Source organism: Martes martes, assembly GCF_963455335.1.
Source record: "Martes martes genome assembly, chromosome: 13".
Taxonomy (NCBI): Eukaryota; Metazoa; Chordata; class Mammalia; order Carnivora; family Mustelidae; genus Martes; species Martes martes.
Genome location: NC_137901.1, coordinates 18,307,289 through 18,321,389, shown reverse-complemented (window position 1 = coordinate 18,321,389; position 14,101 = coordinate 18,307,289). Strand labels below are relative to the sequence as shown.

Genomic DNA, 14,101 nt, shown 5'->3' with positions numbered 1-14,101 from the left:
GGGGGCTTGCAAGAAGGGCTCACTTTTCTCAGAGGCGCTTTTAGTCTACTCACACTTTATGTGCACACTAGGACCCCAGCACATGAAGAAGCTATTTTGGGTTTTTTTGGATTTTTTTTTTAGTATAGTTGATGCACAATGTTACATTAGTTTCAAGTGTGCAACATAGCGATTCTACAAATTTATACCTTATGCTGTGCTCCCACAAGTAAGCTACCACTTCTCAGCATACAACACTATTACAGTATCATTGACTGTGCTCCTTTTGCTGTACCTTTTATTCCCATGACATAATCATTCCATAACTGGAAGCCTCAAAGTCCCACTCCCTTTCACACATTTTGCCCCCACTTCTGGCAACCATCAGTTTCTTCTCTTTGTTTATAGATCTCACTCTGCTTTTTGTTCATTTTTTTTTTGAGATTCCATATATAAGTGAAATCATACGGTATTTCTTTTTTTCAGTCTAACTTAATTCACTTAGAATAGTGCCCTCTAGGTCTGTCCATGTTGTCACAAATGGTATGTTCTCATCTTTATGGCTGCGTAATATTAGTGTGTGTGCATGTGTGCATGTGCGTGTACACCACATCTTCCTTACCCATTCATTTATGGATGGACTTAGGTTGATTCTATATCTTGGCTATTGTGAATAATGCTACAGTATACTTAGGGGGGCATATATCTTTTTGAGTTAGTATTTTCATTTTCTTTGGTAAGTGCTCAGTGGTGGAATTATTGGATCATGTGGTATTTCTATTCTTAATTTTTTGAGGAGCCTCCATTCTGTTTTCCATAATGGCTATACCGTTTTGCATTCCCACCAACACTTTTTATTTCTTGCAGGAGAAAATATTTTAAATCAGGTATTCTTAATGGAAGGGTTGCATTAAATGTCAGGAGAGACCAAGCAGCAAATAAGGGACCCAGGCAGCCGGTGTTAGCTGCGCAGCCCCTCTTGTGTGGAGGGGATGGAACTGAGGACATAGAGGACAAGTGTCCAGGCCGAAGGAGCCGTCTCACCTCATCCCTGCCTGTTGTGGCCACATGCAAACAAAGACCCAGGATTGCCAGAGCTTCTGGTCTTTCAGGAGAGCTAGAAATCTTGATTTTCCATATCTGATGAATTAGAATGTGGACCCAGAAAACATTTTTTAAACATCTTTCAGGCCGAACCACACACATCTACAGTCTGCTTTTAGCTTAAGGGTCTTCATTTTGCAACTTCTGTTTTAAAGCAAGGACTTACAAATCAACTGTCTTACCATAACATAGCTTTAAATTGGCCCCATAAGCTTTCACATTTTTAGCAGAACTGAATCTTGATTTTAAAAAAACAATTAAAGATGCTTTCCAGTGAGCTCATTAAATTGACCTAGTAAGTGGAAATTGTCAGTTTTTCCCTTTACCCTCATCCACAATAATTTTCATTTTAGTGTAGATGGCAGAATAATTATTCAGCATGCTCACCCCGTTGCTTAATTTAGCACATTAGTGGCCTAGCACCATGGATAGTTCCCATATCTGTTTAATGAAATGAAATCTGTTTTTAGACAACCTTGTATGCTCGCTGATACTGGTCCTGGGATATATGATTGGGGCATCTCTTTTTCATTAAATTGTATACTCAAGTAATCAAGTTTTGTGATTGTTTACATTTGTCTGATCATTTTTGCCAGTTTTATTGAGATACAGTTGACATGTAACATACAAGTTTAAGGTGTACATGTGATGGTTTGGTAAACTTAACGTATTGAAAAATGATTACTACCACAGCGTTAGCTAACACTTCCATCTTGCCACATGGTTACATTTCTTTTTTTGTTGCTGAGAACATTTAAGGTCTACTCTCCTAAGCAACTTTCAAATCTATATGTCTGGTCATCTTTATGTGAGGGGGACTAATACAAACATAAATATTACTTATTGGGTTCTTATCATGTGCCATCACTGTGCAGAGTGCTACATCCCTAGTAGCTCATTTAATCTTCGCAGGGCTCTTTGAGGCGGGTATTATCAATATTATCATCATCATCATCATTCCCACTTTCTAGACGTGGGAACTCAGGTTCGGTAACTTAACGTCGTTTTCCCTGGGTCCTTCAGCAAGCAGTAGAGCCTGAACGCAAGCCAGGCCGCCTGACTCAGAGCAGCGTTCTCTGCCAGCCCAAAGCCCAGTGTGTTACCAGTAGAACATGTTTTCTCTGAGTGCGGAAAACAGGCATTATTTTGGATCCCACAGTGCCCTGAAAGTCTAATAACAGGAAAGAACAAAATCCAAAGAACAACTGAGGAACAGGCTGTATCCCCATCCCTCTCTCCTCCCTTCCTACCTCATTTTAATCACTCATTATGAATTATGAGACTATTCTTACTGAAATTTACGGTATGTATGGGGCTGAGTCACCTAATGAGCCTGATGTTCCTGCCAGGACTCAGGGTTCACAATTGTTCATCAAAAAATAGCAGATGGAAATAAACCTTCCTGGTTTTGTCTTAGTTTGAGAGAACATATTTCTCCGTTCCTTTCAGACAAAGGGAGGAGACTAACCCACAGCTTGGAAGTAGAGTGAATAATGGTTAACGTGGTAGAGATATGATCTTTAGTAGTTGACCGAAAGGACTTTAATATAATATTATGCTAATTTGCTTAGTATGCCAGTATTTTTGATAATTTAGTATCATGAAACTTGAGTGTAATTTTTTATTAGTAAAGACCTTGTATCATAGACCTAGTCTAAAATACAATTCCCTTTTTTCAATTCATGGTTAAATCAATAATAGCTATTTGGCAGAGGCTCAAAATTATCCTTGTTAACTTGTTTTTAATAGTATTTGATTTATATATGTGCTCAAACCCCCACCAGGTACGTGTGCATATGTTTACTAATTGCAGCCATATGCATTTAAATACAGTGTTATTGGTGGGAAATGAAGCTTAAAACATGAAAAATGTATAATTATTAAGGGTTGAAATTGTAGTTTTTAACTCCTTCCAGAACAGGGCTCTTAGGATACAGCTTTGGTTGGTTTTCATTGCAGATGAGTGAGGTTCCTACACAGATTTAGTCATCACTTGCTTCCCTTCCTAATTAATTGTAAAATTCTTCCCTCTAATGGACACATGAATTAACACATCGGTTCACCCATGAATACACGCTTTTCCTTTGGATTCATCCTGTTCTCCCAACTTGGATACAGGCCAATTCTTCAGAACAAAATTAAATAGAGCCCTTGGATATATCAGCAAGAGAACTTTGGTTGCTTTCCCTATTTTTCTAATCTAATTTTTATAAATCAAGAACGTGACGGTATCTGATCTCCATGACATAACTCGTTCAACACTGAATGCGTTTGCACATGTGTGTGCGTTTGCACGTGTATGTGCAGTAGTTCTGTGGACTGCAGACCGCTAATGACTGCATTTTATTTTAGACAATCCATGGACACAAGGGACCGATCACGGCCGTGGCCTTTGCTCCTGATGGACGATATCTTGCCACCTACTCAAATACAGACAGCCACATTTCTTTCTGGCAGGTAAGGGTAGATGCCACAGGGTCTTGAAGTGTATTGCGTGACTCGCTTTTGCGAAGAGAGGCTTCCTGTTAGGCCTGCCCACCAGCCCTTCCTCTCGCCCTCCCCTCCTCTCCCAGCAAGCGTCACGAGTTTATTGCTGACTGATTCTGTGCCACATGCTAGCATGCAGGGTGCGCTGAGAATACAGTTGGCCATCTGGAGAGAGTGGGCTCCGCTCTCACGGAGCTTGAGGTCTGAGGGAGACACATGGAAATAGACAAGCAATTAGAACACAGAGGGGAGCCTGAGAATAAGGTTGTGGGACCGATTCACAGAGGAAGTGACATCTGAACTGAGACAGGATAAGACTGAAGAAGGGCCAGATGGTAAAGGTGGGGCAGATCTAGGGAAAGGGAGCAGCCTTCCAGGGGTAAGCAAGGGCACAGTGTGCCTGAGGGCCTGGCCAGAAAGGCACCGGCCAGGGAGGCACTGTGCAAGGATATGGACAACTCCAGAGGGTGGGGGGCACGGGGGAAAGGCAGCGGGGGGTTATCTCCATATCCTGCTTATAGAATTTCATTTCTGTTTGCATTCTGAATTTCTCACATCGGGCCTCTTCATTCCCAAACTATCAAGACATTTTAAAAAACCTGAGTATCACTGAGTGGCAGTTCATGAGAATGCCTGTGTTTAATTCGGATTAAAATACGTGTTAACTTTGAGCACCTAATTTTTACAGTAGAACTTGTTTTATCCTCAGTGATTAATCTCCATCCCATTTTTCTAATTATCTTCCTCCTGAGAGTTATAAAAAACAAAAATTAAACATTATCAACTCCCTTCCTCATGAAAAGCCAATTTAAAATTTGGTTGTTACCTTTACTTTCCTAGGATGCAAGTATGTTCTATGAGACTCGGTTTATCGCCTTGAAAGCTAAAAAAAAAAAAAAAAAAAAAAAGAAAGTTTAAATAAGACTTCAGCACAACTTGATGATGGTTTTAAAAAAATCAATACCTAATAAAATGTAAAACAGATACAATAAATTGCTTAATTAACAACATGCTATTAAAGCATGACAACTTCCAAATCTGTCACAGGCTTTTCCTGTTCTTCATCTAATTTAGTTTTCCAGTTTATTTTCTCATTATCTTTTCTCCCAGAATATATCTCCAGCATCTTAATTGGCTCATATTAAACTCTTTTCCTTAGAGAGCTCCCCGGTCCCCATTTCTCCCAGGGGGCCACCGCTGGGCCTGTGGTTTGTGCTGCTGCCATCCCACCGCCAGCCCGTTCGGCGTCCGTGCAGTGGACCCTTGCAACAATGCTTCTTTAAAGGGTTTCCCCACCAACGGGTCTTTCTACACTGTGGTCTCTCTAAACCAGCTGTACTTTGATAGAAATTTTCTGCTATTCCCCACTGTCTTGGAATCCAAGAGGACTGCATAGAAAGTTCCACATTCTTTCCGCATTTATTCAATGACGTTGAAGTGCTGGGTGCTGGCCTCTGCGTTAGGGATACGGAGTCAGCAAGCCACAGGTCCCTGCTTTCAAGGAGCGTGGGTTGATCCGCGATTTCTTCTGTGGAGTAAACAAGAACAGATCTTTTTGGTTTTGTCCAACTTGACTTTCTCAGAAAGAAAAAAATTCATTTTATAAAGGAGTACCTCCTAACTTAGCCAGATTTGAAAGTGTTTCCAACATCTTCCTGATTTTCTATATGGTAAACCTTTTTCTCCTTATCTAGGTGTTCAGCGTTCTGTTTGGATATGTTTGTCCCTTCCTTGAATTTTTTTTCTGTTTTTATCAAAGTTCCTGCCTTGTGCATTGAGGGAATTAGGGTTAGCATCCCCTCTCAGCTTAGAGCTTGAGATCATTCATTAGATAGAGGGTAGCTTTTCGAGATACTTCTCCTCTTCCAGTTCCCCCCTTCAGGCTCAGGCTTCTGCCCCTGGGCTTTGCCAAGCACACTTGAACCTGCACATCCGTGAGCGTGGTCATGCCCGCACAGTGGAGCCACAGCAGGCTTCCTTCCTTGGTGCACACGCCGCTCTGCTCCCCAGGGCCCCCTCCTGCTGTCCGCACATGTAGGTGGGCAGTGCATGGAGCCTGGGGGCAGCTCAGGCAACACCCAAGTCTTAGCCTCCAAACCCAATGGCAGGATGTAAAATGCAGCCCATTTCTTAAATTATACCCTTTGGGGTGTGGAAATTTCAGCAGAAGGCTCAGAAACATTTCAGCTTTATCAAGAAAATACAATAAAACCTCTTCCAGGGGTGGGGGTTGATTTGGATTAAGGAGAGTCCAGAAAGCATTGTTGGATCTCCTGCTACTCTCCCAAAATGGGCTTTGCTGATTTATTTAGATACATATTGTTTAGTTCTAATGATGTATGATAATACTTTTATATTATTCCAGTAAATGTACTGTAATATATTTTGAAAACTTAATGAAGTCTTATTAATACAGGACCTTACAAAAGCTATGAGCTATTAAAATCTTTGCTGAGAAATGAGTGTTAATGAGAAATATTGGTTGGATAATTACTCAAGTGAGACTTAGTAAAAGGTTTGCGTGCAGCATTACTTACACTGAGAATTGCATTAAAACACTTCCTGTTTTGATGAATTACATCTGTATGTGTTTCTATGTGTTCGGGAAAAAAATCTTCACAGAACTGGTTTTGTGAAGCATTATTTTTAAAGGGAAGGGAAAAACCAAAGTTGCCTTCTAGTTATTTACAAACTCAGCTCTGGAATGATGTCATCAGGCAGTTTTCCAAACCCTTTGATCCTCTCACAACAGATCACTTTAAGTTGAATATTTCACATCAAGGCCTCCACTGGTATTTGAACAAGGGGAGTTGAGTAACAAAATCAAGTATAACCATGATACCCCCCCTAAATTTCACCACTACCCTCCAAAGAGTGAGTGTCTTCTCTTAGAAATGCCAGAAGTAAATTAGATGGATATTAGTTTCCGTTATGGTTATGTATTCCATTGTAAAATAGAATCCTGTTCAGCCCTTGAAAAAGGATTCTGTAAATCTATGGCCATTAACCTGAAAAGATGGTTCTCAACATTTTGTTAAATAAAAGGCAGATTGTGAAACTGCCTTCTGATATGAGCCTGTTTTACGTAAAATTCCTGAAACCCGCTTCTCCTTATATGTACACATACTTGGAGGTCTAGGAAAGAAGTTTACCGAAATGTTAGTGATTGTCTTTGGGAAGTAAGATTTCAGGGGACTTTTGCTTTCTCTTTTATACTTCTCTTTATTAGTCAAATGTTCCACAATGAGTATTTATTATCTTTGTAATCAAGAAAAAACCTCAAGGTTACCAAATACTCTAATTCCAGGTAGTTTTTATTCATTCGAGGCTCAGATTCCCCTTTCACATAGTTTGTATGACGGTCACTGGTCAAGAAAACATTAATACCGAATATCAGCATGGTTCGTTGTTGTATGAGCGTTCAGTGGCTGAGCTTTTTGGAGAAACGAATACTCACTGTTACTACTACAGATCATCTCCACTCTGAGGAGGTCATAGGGAAAGCATGGTCTGAGGAGCAACACATTCTCGTTGACCTCAGAGTCTCCATCATTCCAGCTGTGCGCATCTGTAACAGTGCCGTACCACACTGAACTTCACGTCGTCGCGTTCTGAGGCGGGAAGGCTGTGTGACCCTTCTGAAGGCGTTTGTCAATCAAATGATTTATCAGTCATGCATGGGCTGGCTCAGCTTTTAAGGAGAGCCCAGATGGAATGGTGGACTTGTTGTTGAAGTTTTTCCATCTGTAGCATTCCAGTAAGGTACCCTCTCCCTGTCGCCCCTTGGCCCTCAACATATTTCTGGTATATGGCTAAATTCTGCAGGAAAGAACTAAAAATAAGGAAGTGGCCGAGCACGTTGGATACCCTTAGCATTTGGAGCCACCAGCAGAACTCAAGCTTCATACATATTTTCATAGAAAATCCATAAAGAATGAAAAATAGTTTGTAGTTATTTATCAAGTGAGAAATGAGTTTTGTTTTGTTTTTTTTAAATTATTAAACACAGTGTGCCTGTTGATGCCAGTTAATTTCAACCACCAATTTTCTGGATCATTTGGATCTGTTCTGTTAGAGGACTAAATTATTATGTACTGTTACTTTTTGTGCAAGTAAGGACTATCAAATCGAGCTCACCACCATTATTTATATTTAAACTATTTGGGAACCTTCAGAAAGCAACAAGACATTGATTTTTGTCTTTTATGGAGTTTTTGCAAAGGGGGGGGGAAGGAAGCAAGGAAAGAAGTTTCTGGAGGATGACAGAAAGGTACTTTCTAGTTTTAAATGTTAACTTTAACAGAAAGAGTTAATGATAACCATACATTTGGTTTTAAAATGTGACCTCGTACACTAGTGATTTTTTTTCACCTCTGTGTTGTGTTCGGCACTATTATTAATGCAGGAAAATCAGTAACATTAGTCATCTTAAAAGGGTTATTACTCAAGATGATTTAAATTGTGAAAATGTCAGTGGAGCCTGCACGCGTCCTGCTAGAGATGCCATGATTTACGCCCTCTGACACCATCGTGCTGCTGAGAAGGGCCAGAGAAAAGAATGGCTTGTATTTTGCACTGATCCAAATGCAGAGCATGAGATCAGCAGTAACACATCGTACATGTCCTAGGATTTGCCAGGGTTTCATGTGTCACCCATTTGTATACATTGAATCATAATCTGCATGCCTTACACAAAACCCTAGAATCGTATGCATTTAGATGGGGGTTATACTGGCTAGAAGAATTGGAAATGAAAAGTAGTGCGAAGAAAAATACTATTTTTGAAACCCCTTTTCTGATTTTCAGTATGTTTTCTATGGGATTTTCAATGGCCCCCAAAAAACATATATTGAGAAAATGTTAACTGATATTTCAAATCTACAGGATTCTTCAGAGCCCGTTGCTCAGGTAACGGTTCACTGAGATGAACTGCCTTTCAGTATTTAGCACTTGGACCGAACACATAGTTGTTCACAAGCCATAATTTCCATGTTATTTTTCACGACTGTGAACAGATTAAGAGAACTTAAGATTCAAACCAAATCCCAAAAAGCAGAAGTCAACTGATAAAAAGGTATTGCCAGTAAATTTGGAGCATTCTCCCTTCAGCATGGCAGCAAAAGGCGAGCCACAGACCCGGTGCTGAGGTGCAGTTGACTCTAGGTTTCCCCTCAGATTGAACTAGAGCTTTCCAGAGCCTGAATTCTGTGAAGAAGGCAGGTGAGGAGGGAAGGTGTGGGTACAGGCACTTGGGAGAGAAGGTCACCACGTCTTGGGCTTGGATTTGGGGACAGAGCCCACTTTGCTTTGTTTCACGGAGTGACCTGGGAGTCCGCAAAGGTGTGTGGGCGGACTCGTCCTTCGGGGGTGCGGGGAGCCCTGATGGGAAGGACCAGAAAGGGCTGTCATGGGAAGTGCTCGCAATTGCCAGAGATTGTCTGGCCGAGCTGTTTTGTTAACATCTATAATTTAGCCCCCTTCTTAAAGATTGATGGCCTCTCCCGCTGTCGGCTTCTACCCACAAAGTCAGATTTCCCTGGATTTATGCATTTACTGTAACAGCCCCAGCGCAGTCTCAGACACACTGAGAGGCGCCCCGTTGGGGCTGAGAACACACTCTCAGATGAATGCGAATCAGCACCGTGGCTGAGAGGGTGACCAGGAGAGGGTTCTGTAAGTGACCCGTGTGCTTTCGTGTCCCTGTGTCCCTCCAGATGAACACCTCGCTGCTGGGGAGCATCGGCATGCTGAACTCGGCCCCCCAGCTGCGCTGCATTAAGACCTACCAGGTACCCCCCGTGCAGCCGGCCTCGCCCGGTTCCCACAACGCCCTCAGACTGGCCCGGCTCATCTGGACTTCCAACCGCAATGTCATCCTCATGGCACACGACGGGAAGGAGCACCGCTTCATGGTCTAACGCGGGTGCTGGCTGCCCTGGCCACCTCCGAGTTCCGTCCTTTCTCCCAGCCGAGAGTCCTCTGTGCTTCCTCAGTGCCTGCCCGCACCAGTGCCGCCTGGGGGTGCGGCCGGGGCCGGGTCACTCCTGCATGGCCCTTGGGGGCAGATGCCAGCTCGTGTCACCCGTGATTCAGAGGCATGTGCACGCCGCCCTGCAGGGTGTGGCCCTTCTGCCGACACTAGGTCGTTTTCCCAGGCACGGACAGGGGTGGAGGTGGGGTGTCTGCGGTCCCTAGGAGCCCCCCCATCACTGGGCGCACCAGAAGCCTCAGCTCAGTAAACACTGTGATCGCGTTCCCAGCCCAGATCAGCGTTTGCTCGGAGCTCAACCCCACCTCCGAGCTGCTGCTCGAACCTGTGGTTTTGCCGTTGGCTTGTGAGGTAATGGGCCGTCCTAATTAGCGAAGTCATTTTCCTTTGGCTCTCCTAAAATATATTCTTGTTTACCAAAAACATTCCATGTTTACATGGCCGGTTTTCCCCCCATGAGTGCTAGGAAACGACTCCCTCCAGTTTCCTAGGGTTTAGCCACTACTTCTTTATTAACACCTAACAGATCAGAGATTAATGAGAAAATATACCAAAAAATCTTTCCTCAATACAGAAAATAGTTTCCCAGACACCTAGCCTTCTAAAATGCTCATATCCTGCTTAATATTCTATTTAGTAGTTTAAAATAAAAAATCATCACTGTTTATGATCTAGTTAATATAATTATCCAGTCACTGTAACTAATCTCTTAAGTGGACTTTTATAATAAAGAACGGAGTTTGGAAGCATAGCATTTACTAAATAAGACTCTTGTGTCTGTTGCTACAGGTCCTTTTAAGAGAGACCTCACCCTTCCTCTCCAGAAACCTTACAGACCCTGCAGTCCCCATGTGTATGACCTATGTCAGTTATCACAGAATAGTTACAATTCAGCCTTCGAACCAATCAATTAAAGGAAAACAAAAACAACATTTCTTTTACACAAGTATCCTAAAAAATTAGTAATTATGGCACAAACATTCAGGAGAATATAGAAAATGTGAGGGCTCTCAAGTTATTTGAGCAAACATTGCAGTGAGTGTCCATCACACTTCAAAGTAAGCTTTAACTAGGTCACTTTCTATATGTCAAATTATGCTGGTTCTTGCCCATAGTAATGGGGAAAAAATCCATAAAATTTGTATTTGTATTTGTATGAATTGCTCCTAACAAATCTTGATGTGTACATAGTTAGGGCTTTGGTCATTTCTTTGTTTGGCTAGTTGTTGATTGGTTGGCTAGGTACAGTGCTTTATTAAATGCAAAACCAGAAAATAATTTGTTAAATTCAGAGAAGATAGGAAGTTTGCAAAGGAACCAAAATGATAATGGGAGCATTTGATTGGAAAAGCATAGATTGTCACAGTTTATGTAATATAAAAAAAAAAAATAAGATTATAGTCCAAGAACAAATCCATCTGTCATTTTATTGAAACAGATTTTTAAAGAACATGTTAAGAACTTAAGACCACTAGGACGTCTCTTTCCTATTGATGTGAAGTATGTTATTTGCATTGATGACAAACCTGTACTGTTTCTTGGTTTTAGACTTTGGGTATTCTTTTAAAAATGAATTTATGCCGCATGCATGTATATTGTATTTATAAAGATTACATGTGTAGTTTCCAAGGAAGAAACAAAGAACTATCCAGTGTAGATGTATTCGTTTGGTGCACATGCCGTTGTGTTTAATATAGGTAGAAAAACCTGAGGTAAACAAAAGGCGCGCTTGGTTTTTCCAGTGGGCTCCCAAGTCTTCTCGATACCCAGGACATGTTTAACTTTATGAACTTAAATAGGGATTAATTTATTCTAGACTACAAAGTTGTTTTGGAATGATGAAGCAGAAGTACACCTTAGAGACTTGTTTAAAACACGGACGTGAGACAGTAGGCAGGCCACCACAGACACACAAGGGAGCACACCGCAGGGGTCCGGAACAAGTGGGGGCCCAGGGGGCAAAACATCTGGGCAGTGGGCGGAGGCCAGCCTGTCCCACATTCTGTCTGCACAGACAGCCCAAATCACTGGCCAGTAGAGTAGTACTATTCTGTAAGTCGGGTGGATGATATCTGGTGGTTGGACTAACTGCTAAATGAGTATTTGCATTCTTGGTAACACAGATCTCCCCTTGGCTGTTTTGCTAACTACAGCCCCAGACTTCACCACAGCTTCGATGTCTCAGCACTGAGGCAAACTTCGTATTGTCATCCCAGTGTATGCTTTTAGTGTCTTATTGATTTTGTTGGCACCGTATCTGGACCTACCCTTGTAAATGTAGAGACATATGCAGCTTCATTGGTAATTTACAAGCAAAAGATGACATGACGTGACACCTGTATGAAAATGTAATGATTGAACTCACTGTGTACAGCGAATGAATTAAAATGTCTGCCTCTCAAGACATTTCCACTGAATAGATTCTATATGTGCTGAATGTCCCTGTGTACATATGTGTGTTAAATAAAACTGAATTGTACTGAAGATTGTTTTTCTCATTAAAAACATTGTTCACTCTTCTTAAACATTCTCAGTTGAAATCCATATGCTTTCTCCCCCTTCACCGGCCCCCTCCCGCCTCCTCTGGTACCAAGTTAAGCCTTCTATTTCTGTGTAATTATTCATTTCCCTGGAGAGCTCGCTTGGAGAAAGGCAAACTTGCCGCAAGGATGGTGGAGCAGGAAGACGTTTCTGAAGTGTGAGGGAAACAAGCCTCCCGGAAACTCAACAGCACCCTCTGTGGTTTGGGCAAGGGAATTGCATGCATGTTGCTCTCTCTCCACCTTGTGTTGCTCCTCAAGAGACTTCCTTGTACCCAGTTCTGTCTCGTCCGATTTCATGACACGGGTTGGCCGCCCCGGAGTCAGGGGGGCTGGACGAAGATCATTAAACTCATTTAAGACGCAGTTGGGAGTTGAATTCGAATCCCTGAGGTAACGGGTGTAATTAGTTTTCAGGAAAAGTGAAGACTAACAGAGTAGGTCATCGTTGCTCAGGGAGGATTATGTGTGCGAGTTGTGAATGTCCGTCTTTAATTTCCCCGTAAGACTATAGAACAGCTTCAGTTGAACCCGTCGGCATGTCACAGTGTCGTTTTCTTCCCCATCTCCGGCCCTATTCAGATGCCCCGTGTCCATCCCGGGAACTGCCTCAGCGCGTCCTTCTAGGGAGAATCAGGGCAGTACCAGTCCTATATGATGGGTGATCACATAAACTGATCAAACGTGGAAAGGGCATGACATTAATAGGAAGGTAAAGCCAAGCAGTGCTGGGTGAACTTTCCCCTTTCACCCCTTCAGCTGACTGACAGAGCTGAGTGCTGAAGAAAATCAATACTTCGGAGCCAGGAGGGAAATATTTCCAACCTCTAACTAGAGAATGTATTTTGACAAGGCCAAGATAATCCAAGCTGCACGGGAGAAAGAGAAAAGAAGACTCATTTTTAAAGCTTGACACTTCAAGGTGTTTTTGCACAATGGTTTAGAGATCGTCAATACATACAAATACCAAAGGTCAAAAAGAAAAGCCAGAAGAATTTCAAAAAATTAGATGCTCAGTTCTTTCAGCTGTTTACAAACTAAAAAAGACTGCAGAGAGGTGTGTGCTTGTAATTGTTTAAATGAACCAGGCTCACAATGTGTGCTTGGAGGTTATCATCCCTCCTTAATCAAACCTTACATTTCTAGAGGCAGCACTATATATAAAAAGTGAATGCCTAAAAGGATTCTTAGACTTCTTGTTTCTATACTTTTTTTTTTTTAAGATAGAAACTGGTTTTTGAGCAGTTCCTTCGTTTTGTGCTCCCATCTCAGAATCTCGTTTTTCGATTCATGTTGATCCTGCCAGGATGATCTCGAAAGTCTCAGACCCTCCTTCATAGTTAGTTCATTCATTTGCATGACAAAAGAGTTCCTGTACCTACTGAACTTGAATTGTTTCTAGTTTCCCAAGTCCCTTTAAGCAAATTGCTCATTAAATATTCTAATTAGTGCCCCGCTGAATGAGAGGCTGATGCATCTCTAGGAAGAAAGTAAGCAATTCACTCCACTCTCACCAGCAAGATTAGAGCCATTCATTCTGGGGATAGATACTTCCCTCAAACAGATATAGATTCTTTTCTCTCCTACAGATAAGAAAACGAAGTCAAATGGTGCCCATACCTTCCAGCCAAGCTCAGGACAAAGGAATCCTGAGTACTCTTAAGAATCTAACCCTGTTTTTTTCATGGATGGGCCATAGCAGGCTGTGCTGTAAACGTAGGCTAATTGTGTGAGTATTAAAATAACAGTGAAAATATAGCCTTAATTTGTATGCCCTCTTTCTCATTAAAAAATTCCACTTTATTCTGAGAAGATGGATCTGGCTGGAGATTTCAAATTGTATTTATTTCAAAAGGAAGACACAGCAAGCCAAGAGCCCTTCATATTCTGTGATCTCCCAGACAAGGGGAGGAATCTAGCATATGCCTGATTTAATGTGGGCATCAAGTAAATGTGTGTTGCATTTGTTAGATCCATGAGATGATGCCTATAAAATGCTTGT

General features: G+C 41.8%; 1 protein-coding gene across 1 annotated transcript in view; it reads left to right on the top strand.

Moving 5' to 3' along the window:
• Positions 1–12,040, top strand: part of WDR7 (WD repeat domain 7) — a 331,238-nt gene extending 319,198 nt beyond the window's left edge. Inside the window, exons 26-27 of the mRNA XM_080821004.1 lie at positions 3,436–3,540; positions 9,285–12,040. Of these exons, the coding sequence (XP_080677130.1) occupies positions 3,436–3,540; positions 9,285–9,488 (309 nt within the window). The 3' untranslated portion in view covers positions 9,489–12,040. The remainder of the gene's footprint in view (positions 1–3,435; positions 3,541–9,284) is intronic.
• The last annotated feature ends 2,061 nt before the right edge of the window (positions 12,041–14,101 follow it).